Source organism: Rhinoderma darwinii, chromosome 3 (assembly GCF_050947455.1).
Source record: "Rhinoderma darwinii isolate aRhiDar2 chromosome 3, aRhiDar2.hap1, whole genome shotgun sequence".
NCBI classification, from domain to species: domain Eukaryota; kingdom Metazoa; phylum Chordata; class Amphibia; order Anura; family Rhinodermatidae; genus Rhinoderma; species Rhinoderma darwinii.
In genome coordinates, this window is record NC_134689.1 from 403617834 (window position 1) to 403629754 (window position 11921).

The 11921-nt window shown below is 42.7% G+C and overlaps 1 protein-coding gene across 4 annotated transcripts in view; it reads right to left on the reverse strand.

Moving 5' to 3' along the window:
* Positions 1-748: 748 nt before the first annotated feature.
* ACHE (acetylcholinesterase (Yt blood group)) overlaps positions 749-11921 on the reverse strand; it is a 74877-nt gene continuing 63704 nt past the window's right edge. For 3 of the 4 annotated variants that reach the window (XM_075859186.1, XM_075859184.1, XM_075859187.1), the window contains exons 3-4: positions 11629-11798; positions 749-2925 (exon numbers count right to left, since the gene is read on the reverse strand). In XM_075859186.1, the coding sequence (XP_075715301.1) occupies positions 2804-2925; positions 11629-11798 (292 nt within the window). In that variant the 3' untranslated portion in view covers positions 749-2803. Of the gene's footprint in view, positions 2926-7716; positions 8001-11628; positions 11799-11921 lie in introns of those variants that run through there. The other variant, XM_075859188.1, reaches the window with a different exon arrangement.

An 11921-nucleotide genomic window follows, 5' to 3' on the forward strand; every position in this document is an offset into this window, starting at 1 on the left:
AGGAGAGGAGTCACCAGAGAACTTGCACATGGAGTGGGACAACTGGAAAGCAGGAGATTCACTGCAGAACTGAAAGAATAAAAAGAACACGAGGTCAACAGGGGAGGAACGGCTCTAGAGAACTTGGGAGAGGATGAGCTTGAGAGTCACCAGGCCAATGTAAGAAGAACATAGAGAGTGGGAGCAGGAGAGGAAGAAAGTTATGAGACAATTGAAAGAGTATGAAGAATATGAGAAAGAGAAACTGAGAGGAAGAAAGGTATGAGACTATTTGAAGAGTGGGAAGAACATTGCGAAGAGAACCTGGAGAGGGGAAGAGTTATGAAAAACCTGTAAGAATAAGAAGAAAATGGTGAGGGGCGCAGGAGAGAAGGAGAGTTATGAAACAATTGGAAAAGTGAGAAGAACATGGTGAGGGGAAGCTGGAGGGGAGGAAAGTAATGAGACAATTAGAAGAGTATGAAGGACATGGTGGGGGAACCTTGAGGGCGGGAAAACATTGCAAGGGGAACCTGGTGAGGAGGAACGTTATGAGACTGTTTGAAGAGAGAGAAGGACATCATGAAGGGAACCTGGAGAGTAGGAAAGTTAAGATACAATTTGAAGAGTATGAAGAATATGGCGGAAGCTGAAGAGGAGGAAACTTAGGAAACAGCTGTAAAAACTTGGGGAGTCACCATATATTGAGAAGAGGAAAAAATATAAATACTAAACAAAAGCAAATAAAATATGACGCGTTTTACAAAACTGATAAGTTAATTTTCTTTATTGAACGATGCAAATACAAGCCTTGTTCCTCATCGGCACACATTTAAGGGAAGGCCTAATTTTCTTATTTTTAATAGTAGGGTCCAGGTTGGACAATGGTTTTGGGCTCCCAGATCTTGGCCCTATCAACAGTACATTTTTTTTTTTGTCTTTCCCTTCTCCAGACAAATATCTCAAACCGTTGACCTCTCAAACTAGTCTTGGAGGATCCAAGTTATTAGGGTTGTGGCTCTAGTCTTCAAGAACTTGACCGCTCTGTGGAACTGTTGCAGAAGTGAAGTCATTGTAGTTAAATATAGCTCTGAAAACTATGTATATATCTTTTTCATCTGTCATATAATATAATACTGCACATCTTATGAATATATTCTTACAGTAGTTCATGATTTCACATGGAACAGTACGGAAACCTTCCAAACTATCACAAAAACCCCAGATCTAATTGGTCATTGGGGGTCACTTTCTCCAATTGTTCCAGGTTCCCCATAGACCCTTATACATGTAACAATTTTTCGAGGAGGTGGAGCAAACCTGGATTAAGACCTCAGCAGCCAATAAGAGATTTGCTATTTTTTAATTGGTTGCTTTGGTCATATTTGCATATCTGGGCAGGTGACAATCATGATCGTGTATATAGGGACCTATATAAGATTTATAGCAGAACTCCAGGGCACTATGGCCTATTAATTTTGAGAACAGCCAAATCTCCACTGATATTACCTTATGTCATGGGATACATTTAGATCCAATTTCCCTTTAAATTTGGCAAAAATGTAACAATTCACATTTTAGAGACCGAAAGCTGAGATCTGATTGGATGTTAGAGGAGAACATTTACCAGCCACTTGCTTAATTTTAAAGGACCCCGACTCTTTTTTTTATGGATGTCGTGTAATAATAAAATACAGACAGTAACAAAATAAAATTTAAAAAACTATACAATGGGCAACATAATAAGGAGGGGGGGGGGGACGACTATTTCATGTATAAAGAATAAACATTTGGGTATATGAAGTAGTGGAAATGCACATACAGTATTGTACATGTTTGACTAACAATGCTGGGGATTGTAGTACCCCTGTAGCTGAAGAACCATAGTTCCCAGATTTTTCTTATGATAGTGAGGGATTAAGTGCATAAAAGGTTGGGCTAGACCATAAATTACATATGGCTTCCAGCAGATCTAGGGGACCTATGGCTTTCTGCAGAAACCAGCTGAGGATGATGGGACTTATCATTTAAAGGGGAAGTTTACTTCACTGGGCAACTGAAGTGGTAGAAAGTTCCTAATAGTTCCTAACTAGAGCATATCTGGGGGACTATGTCTGAGGATGTGTTCTCCATTAAGCTCTCTCCGTCGCAGAAGGGGTGACACATCTGGCGGCTTTAAAAGTGAACTTCCCCTTTAAGAGTTGCAGCAGTACCATCCAAGTGGCACATGAAGAAATCCGATGGCTTATGAGACTGTTAAGTATTGCCGTACAGTATATTCTATGGGATGGGGGCACGTTTGCCCTCTTCTGCCAGATGCCACAAGGCGCAGGCCCCTGGCAGTGGGGGGCGACGTTCACAGCATCACAAATAAATAGTTTACACATAAATCTCCCTCCATATATATATTAGAAATATGTATATATTATATATATTTATATATATATTTATATCTTTATATCATTGAACACTATATACAGATGGACATGCGGACAAGGGGGTCACAGCGTCATACAGGGATATGCCCCCTATCACAGGGTTGCGGGGTAGGTAGACTTTGGTAGACGGACAGTACATACATGGGACGGGAACAACCACGTGACTTGCGTGTGTGGTATCGTGTTAACGTCCTTACGTGTGTCTTGCTCTTTAAGACATCACACAAGGGTTGGTAAGGACACAAGTGTCTACAAACTCCCCCGACTCTCACTGCTTATATGAGGAATCTGTGCAGTGACGTCATGATGATGTCATAGTGATGTCACAGTTCTTTTTTTTTTTGCTAGAAGAGCAGGAGAGTTGGTTCGGTGATGTCACAGTGAGGTCACAGCTCGCTGCAGCGCTCCTGCTTGCTGTAATGGTCAAACTGGTTCTTCCATCGCATCATGTAGGCGCTCCAGCGATGGAATTCCACCTTCCACTGACGCTCGGCTTCATCCACATTATCTGTAGAGGGGAGGAGAGGTGGAAACCGGAAAGAGGAAGGGAGGGAAGAACAGAATAAGAAAAGGCATAAAAAGGAGGCTGAGTTGAGAGGGTATCCCTGCTTATAATCGTTTTCACCCAGCTTCCCCAAAATCATGAGCGTCAAAGTTCTGCATTGATATGAGAGCAGGGGATGTATCGCTGAACTATTAAACAGCTTTGCCCATCTGAACTCTGGTAAAGTTGGGTGCTAACTCATGTAATGGTGGCCATATTGGTTATCACCCAGCTTTTCCAAAATCGGATACTAAAAAATTCATGAAAAAAAGTTTAACAACTCAAGGACCAAGAAGGAGATGGGACAGACTCCACCATTGTCTTCGATACTGGGTGTCCACATTTTGGTTAGATAGGGGCTCTGCGGACGGGTAGTTGGTGAAGACTGTATATGGACTTTCAGCAGCTTGAGAACTACAACTCTCAATGAATAACAAATAATCCAGAGGCAGCGGTTTTTTTCGGACGGCTGGATTGGCAAACAGCATGGGTTAAATTATCTAGACTGTCACTGGAGTTTACCTTTAATTGAAACATGGTATGTCATGATTTGTGGAGGGAAGGGGACATATCACAATATATTGGGACATGAGGGTAGGGATAGAGCAGGTGATAGAATCAGGAGTGAGAGTCACTTTGATGTGGGAAAGGAATATGGTATTTGACATGCATGTGATTTACTTAACATACATTTCCACCTAAATTTAAAAAGACCCTTAATATATAAGTCCTTAAAGGGGTTGTCCAGTTTAGAAAACCTATTTCGTACACACTTTTAGGGGAATTAATACTGGGGCCTCTGTTCAGGATCCTTATCTCTTGGCCAGAATAGAGAGCGGTTTCAAAGAGCGCCGCTCTCTCTGGAGGACCTGTCCTGTCCTGCATTACAACACATTGATATGAATGGACACTGTGTAATGCATCATTACTCCTGTGGTGGCGCTGTAGGGAAACTGAACACTTACTGACACAGATTCCCCACAGATTACAGATGATCACTGGGGTTCTTGCAGGGAAACACTTTATGATCAATTTATTGTCAATGGACCCTTCTAACAAGTAGGCATTGTCCAAAGTAGAAAACCCCTTCAAGCAATCAAATTTTTAAATTTACCCATTTCTAAGTTGCTGGGAAAGCTGGGTTACACTCAATATGGCTGCCATTATAATTGTTATCCAGCTTTCCGCGATTGCGTCGTGTGGGGGAGGAGATGGGCCAGAAGTGCCCGCCACTTTTTGATGGCTTAGCTGCTGCAATTACTATTGACCGCGGCATCTAAGGGGTTAAATGAGCGGGATCCCGCTCATTGAAGTGAAATGTCGGTTGTATCATACAGCCAACACACGCAATTAATGGAGCAGGCTCAAGCTGTGAGCCTGCTTCATACTTTCCTTCCCAGCCTCCGCCGTATATATACGGTGGATGTCAGGAAGAGGTTAACAAAAAATATACATATATATTATATACTGGGGATGTTTATGTTGGAGAGGGAGATGCCATTTAAAAAAGTGGATGATCATTTTCAACCATTTTCAAAGGTCCAATGATCAAGGATTGGACCCTTGAAAATGGATATCCTTAGTATAGACCAGGGGTCTCAAGCACGCGGCCCGCGGGCCGCATTCGGCCCCTGAGGCTGTCATCTGCGGCCCGCGGGACACAACGCCGCTAGTATCGGCTCTGCTCCAGTACTCTGTGAAATCCCTGACATCGCTTTTTTTGTCAGGGTCTTCCCCAGAGCGGAATCCCGGGCAGATCGCTAGCATAGGCTCTGCTCCGGGACTCTGTGGAATACCCTGACATCGCTGTCCATGAATGGACACGCAATGTCAGTGTCTTCCCTAGAACGGAGTCCCGGGCAGACCGCTAGCATAGGCTCTGCTCCGGGACTCTGTGGAATACCTTAACATCGCTGTCCATGAATGGACACGCAATGTCTGGGGCTTCCCCAGAGCCTGAGTCCTGGGCAGAACGCTAGTATAGGTATTCTCTGACATCGGTGTCCATATATGGACAGTTTTGTCAGGGTCTTCCCCAGAGCGGAGTCTCGGGCAGAGCGCTAGCATAGGCTCTTCTCCAGGAGTCTGGTATCACCTGACATCGCTGTCCACATATGGACAGCGATGTCTAGGGATTCCCCAGAACTGGACAGTAATGTCAGGAGCACAGCTGGAGTCCCAGTAGTAGCGCTAGTAGCGCTCTGCCTGGGACTCCAGCTCTGGGGTTGCCCCTGACATCTCTGCCCATATATGAGCAGTGATGTCAGGAGCAGAGCTGGAATCCCAGGCAGTGTGCTAGAAGCGGCTCTGCTCCGGGACTCCAGCTCTGGGCAAGCCCGTGACATCACTCTCCATATATGGACACTGATGTCAGTTGCTTCCCCAGATTTCCGGAGTAGAGCCTATACTAGTGCTCCGCTCTGGAACACCGGCTCTGGGGTTGCTCCTGACATCACATTCCGGTCCAGGAGGATCCCCTCACGTCACTGTGTATGAACAGTGACATCAGGGGCTCTTCCAGCAGAGGAATCCATGGCCAAAGCGTCGGCAACGCTCTGGCTGGGGATTCCACTCCTAGAGGGAGCCCCAATGGAGCTATCTACTGGGGGTGTCTGTGGCAGTATCTACAAGGGGTGTGTGTGGCATTATCTACAGAGAGCACTGTGGCATTATCTACAGTGAGCACTGTGGCAGTATCTATAGAGGGAACTGTGGCAGCATCTACAGAGGGCACTGTGGCAGCATCTACAGAGGGCACTGTGGCAGCATCTACAGAGGGCACTGTGGCAGCATCTACAGAGGGCACTGTGTCATTATCTACAGAGGGCACTGTGGCAGTATCTACAGAGGGCACTGTGGCAGTATCCACAGAGGGCACTGTGGCAGTATCTACAGAGGGCACTGTGGCAGTATCTACAGAGGGCACTGTTGCAATATCTACAACGGGCACCGTGGCAGTGTCTACAGAGGGCACTGTGGCATTATCTATAGAGGGCACTGTGGCATTATCTACAGAGGGCACTGTGGCAGTATCTATAGAGGGCACTGTGGCATTATCTACAGAGGGCACTGTGGCAGTATCTACAGAGGGCACTGTGGCAGTTTGTGTGTCTGCCAAACGCTGCCAACTGAGCCGCTGGATTGCATTTAGTGACACTTAAACTGTAAAAGTGGATTGTTGAAATAAGCACGTGGAGAAATCTCGCAAATTTCCGGTAAGTTTAAACGTAGCGCTATTATTATAGTAATGTAGTATTATAGTAATGTAGTATTATAGTAACGTAGTATTGTTATAGTAATGTAGTATTATAGTAATTAGTATTATTATAGTAGTTAAAAGAACTAATTAATTAACAATAATTTTGTAATGTACCAAATGTGAAAGTAATGCGGCCCGTCAACTTCACATTTTTTCTATATGTGGCACACTTACCCAGCCGAGTTTGAGACCCCTGGTATGGACTATCAATATCAAATGGTTGGGGGTATAATTTCCAGAACCCTTGCAGATCAGCAGCATGAAGGAGCCGCTGTACCAGGGACAATGCCATACGTTTGGTTGTGGCTGTGCCTGGTATTGCATCTCAGTCCTATTCACTTGAATGAGCCTGTGCTACTGTAAGCTGCAGTACCAGGCACAGCCACAATTAAATGTACAGCGCTGTGCCTGGTCAGCAAGGAAGTGGACGCGGTGATCAAGCGAGCGGCGAGAAAAATATATCGGGGGCAGGATATTGCAGTTAACTGTAGTCACACATCACATGCATTTTATTTTAAAGGGGCAATAGGTTTACCTGCAGTTCTATGGAAAACGACAAAAAAAAAAACACCCATATTCTATACGACGATAACTTAAAGGGGCTGTGAAGTCACGTATATTAGTTTCATAGTTTAATATACTTCGTCTCAACCCTTCTCTATTTCCTGTCTAAATCTAGTGGTTTCAACTCTTTCCTAATCTGACCCTGCTCACACAGCTGATGGGTTTGTTACAATGTAACACTATAAGGAAAAACCAGGGGCATCACAGGGCTCCATAGAACAGCTCGGAAAGGGCACCACTCTTAAAAAGGGGTTGTTGTCTGATACAGAGGTTCCAATCCCTGCATAGAAATAGAGGTAAATAATAAAATTCTGTCTGCCGGCAGCCACCACTAGGTGGTGCTCACTGCATATGGATTTATATTGAACTCATTGGGAGCTGTATAAATCTGTGCAGTGAGCTCCCCCTAGTGGTGGCTGTAGGAAATGTTTCTTCCTGTAGAAAAAGAAGCACAGAGTCAATGGCGCTATTGTGTCACTCCTGATTTTTGCCCATGAGCTGGATTATTTAGCATTGTATTGTCAAATAGGCGGTACTGTAAGACACTGCAGCTTGATGCCCCCCACTTTTCATTATAGAGAAAGTCAAATCTAGGGGGCACTATTATCACTCACTAAGAACACCCAAAAAAAAAACGTCGTTTTTACAGGACAGTCAGTGACTGGTTCTTTACTTCTTTACTACCTAGCCACTAGGTGATGCTGCTCTCATTTTCTGTGTATGTTAATGGTCAGAAGAAACATGATAGTACAAGGGGTTAAAATCTGTATCTCTTAAAGGAGAAAGCATGCAGATTGATTGATGGGTCAGATGGTTCAGTGCAGTATTTTAGTCATTTTAAGAAAGTGAGATGGTTAACGTAAAAAAAAAAAAAAAAAATGAATAAAATAAAAGCCGAAAAGTGAAATGTAGTATAAAAAATTAAAAATTTATTGAATGTATAAATAGAAAAATGATCAACGGAAGAAGATGCAGAGCAGATGGATGGATGAGGAAGTGATGCATGCTGGGAGATGTTATCTGGGTGTTAATAGTTTTCATATATCACTGTATGATCTGGATTAGGAGGAGCAGTGATTGTCCATTCAGAATATGGGAGAACGGGGGTTCGCTTTATGGCGTGATCACGTTTTATGCCGCACTATGAACACACAGAGTGTAAGCAGCAGCAAGTAGGGGCTGTTTCGGGAGCAGTTCGAGCAGGGCCATCTGGTCGCTATAAGGGAGAAAGTCAAATGTCAGATCACAGTATTACATATATATAAAAAAAAAAGAAGAAAATATTCTCAGCCTCCCCCTTTACATAGAAAATCATAAAGAAAACATGAACCGTTATATTTAGAAATAATTTTCTGTTTCACATTACCAGAAGCGCTGTTTTTCTAAACTTTTAACCATTTCCTTTTATAGTGGAGGGGAATCTACATATATGGTGGTAAATTGCATTAACGACAATTCCATAATATATTTCTATTGCCACAAATACGCCCTTTACAAGAGAGAGAGAGCTTCTCCTATTCTGTCCAAATATCTCCAGTATTTTTTAAACAGTTGATCAAAACAGGGGTGCAGCTAGGGGGGAGTTGAAGAGGCATATGGGGGGGGCACTACGAGCAATTCTACCATGGTCAGATACAGAGCCGGGGGAGCGAAAGTAATTTTGTCCTTGGGTGAAGTAACGGCTATGTACGACTCACTTGAGGCTGCAGCCCCCTTCCTGTCCATGTCCCTATGACAACACTTCTTGGCACAGTGGACTGGCATCTCAGTATTGTCAAATGCCCACGATGATTCATAGCAGCCAAGCAGATCTCACCTTTCATATCCTAACTTATGCAGGAAGACAACATGCTGATTTCTGATTGATTGCTATAAGGCCTAGAGTCCTATGAAAGAAGCGAGCCGCCAATACACAGGGACAGGATGGGATATTATAGGGACAAAGGCAGAGAAATTTTTCTCACTTCAAGCTTTTAAACTCTGATAACGTGACACAGAAGAGAAATATTATAAAAAATAAAATAAAAAAATGTACATCAAAGTCAAGGTGCTTTAATATGTATCGCTGATATTTCTCCTTTAAGGCCTTATAGCAGTCACCCACAAGGATTTAATGAAAACGACAGACGTTTCACACTATTGTGGATACATATTGAATCCCCCTGGAGCTAAAGGTGACAGACGTTAATGTGCACCCGGCCCTTTAAGGAAATCAGAATGCCTCTTATTGTGGCTTATTTTTGGCAGTATACATGCAGAAGTTACTTTATAATCCTCTTTTTTTCACATATGTTTGTTTTCTATCGTTTAGAATTATTCTATCCTTGCTGCATGCACCAATATTCTTGTGAACTTAAACACAGGAGACAATATGGAAAAGCGGAGCTGCAGTATATAGCATGGGGGACAAAAAAAAGCAGCCTAAGCCTCTGATGTAAGTGGATTTTAAACTACCAATGTTTTAGACTAAGGCAATGGGTGACATTGGTAAGCAATAGTTGCATAGTGGGGAATAAGATCAGTAGAAAACTTTTATTTATCAGAACTTTTCGTTTTTGGCTGAAATCTGGACTGGACCTGATAACATGTGTTAAGGATTCCTAAAATATCTTGGATTACTGTAAAATAAATTATAACTTTATTTAGGACAGAGCAGATGTTAAAGATTAGGAAAAGTTGATGAGATGATGTAGAATAAATGATGGGGTTGTTAATGGGAAGAGTAAAACCAGGCTCCAACGATTAGAAGTGCTCCCAACTTTCATAAAAGACAAATTCCGGCATGAAAAGACTGAAATACAATCTACCAAGATGTCGGACAAAGCAAGGGAGGGGGGGGGGGGGGTCTTAGAAATGACGCCATAAACATCTATGTGGTGGTGGCCTCGCGGTTGGGACCACCAAAGGTCTTGAGAGTGATGGGGTTCACTGGAGAGGGGGCCCACACATGTGTGATCCCATTTCATAGACATCAGAGGGAGTTAAGCAAACCTCTATACAGAGAGAAAGGGCCCTATACCAAAATCTAGATGGGGGCCCCTGTTATAGTTGATACCATCATTGCCCTTCATCTTGGGATAGGATGACTATCTCAACCCTTTCCTGTTCTCTGTATAAATCTCACTTGTTTGGTAGCATTGCTCATAGCAAAAAGGGCTTGGGACCCCACGTTTCAAGGGCCCCATGGCAGCAGCATAGGCTGGCTCTATGGTAAGTATGCCCATGTCTTCTAGTAAGGCCACCGCTAGATTCCTTGATTGGACATTAATGACATTCCTGATTGACACAAATTTAGGAAAAACCCCTAGAGATGTTAGATAGTGGGTCAAGAGATGCAGGGGTAGAAAGTCTTTACAGCCAGTGCAGCAAGCCATAAAGCAGGTTATTAGGAGAAGCAGTCATCTAAGGATTCATAAGAAGAAAGGTAGGAGATAAAAATATTAGATCGTATATGGTTAGTACAGGATTGTTAATGAAAGTCATGTTAATATTACGCAAGAGATACAAAACGCTGCTTCATTCTACCCAATGAGACATAAGATAAAGAGGCCATATTTTCTATTTTATCAATGAGAGGTTTATTTTACTGCTGGAGACTAAATAGGAAGGATTACATCCCTGAAAATAGGGAAGGAAAGAGGAAGCCGGTCATTAGAGCTTTGTTGGTGGATCCCACCAGTTTTTAAAGGATTTGCAGATAAACTAATGTCTATCAAGATTGAATGCAAATCTTGTGACTGCTTGAGACAAGATAGGCAGGACTGCAATCCTGATGGCAGCCGAATGGATAGTGTCTACACCCAATGCAGGCTAGCCATAGACATTAGACCTTTGATGAAAGATCCTACCCAATTCTTCCAGGATTTTGGAGATAATTGAATTATTTATCAAGACTGCATACAGTTCTTGTGTACTGTGTGGGACTAGATAGGCAGGACTACACTACTGACAATAGCAGAGGAGAGAATGTCCATACATATGTATGCTGGCCATACATATTAGACTGTTGTCGTCCGATCCTTCCAATTTTTACAGTATTTACAGACATCAATACTGTCAAAAGTCTTTCCATGTCTGCCAATGGTTAGATTTTGAGTGGTAACTAAGGTATTGAGTAACCAAATACACATTTTCTCATTCAAATATTAAGCCCTTTGCATGTAAAAGATGGTTCGCCTGACAATTATCAAGCTTAATGCTCTGTGTACAGCTCTACCTGCCCGGTCTAAGGGGAAAGGGGAGAAAGAGCTCCTCTTCCAGTAGTCTACGAGGTTATAGGACTCTTCAAGTCACATTATCCTTATTCAATGCACTGAAGCCTAGGCAATGGTGTGTTCCTCCAATACAAGTCTCCCAGCTAATATTTTTAGAGCCTCTTTAAACCATTGAAAGAAAATGTGCAATTTTTTGTGATGGTATAAAAACAGGAATACTCAAAAATGTTAAGTAATGTTTTTGAAGACTTAGAAGAGCTGGAATAAAGACATCAGATCATGGACGACCATTTGAAGGAGAAATTTCAGAATACAACCGGCCATATACGCTAAGATTTTCTACGTAATTTTTCTGCTATTAACTTTGGAAGTGCCGTAACCTGGACAAGAAGTTTCTGTAAACGTGCACCATCATCACCTTGTCTAGTCAAGTTGTCCTGTAAAAGTCCCTGACTGGTGGCAGGAAGGGTGGTGGCTGGGATAAAGACGTGGAATGACCACCATCTCAACATTGATACAATTATCTTATAGGAAATCTCAACCTATACGGGCCAATGAACTGCTTAAGTCGTCAATGTTCATTGACTGGCATGGACATATGAAGGTCTAAGTTAGCAAAGTTGATCATACCTGTGATGTTGAGGAGTTTCGGGAGGAAACGGTTCCAGAAGGTGCATGTCTGTACTCTAATTCCCTGCAAGTTTTGGTTGGGCTTGTTATTCAGTGCTAAATACTTTTGTTCTGTTGCAGTGTACAAAGGCCATTTTGTTTGGCGGGCATTAATATTCTCGTTGGGGTCCCTAGTAGGGAAATAAAAAGAATTAGAAGCCTCATATACGATTGAACGAACATGTAATATGACCATAGTATTTTTTTCATCTCAATTACGTATTTAATTTTGATATACTTCACTATGTTCAATC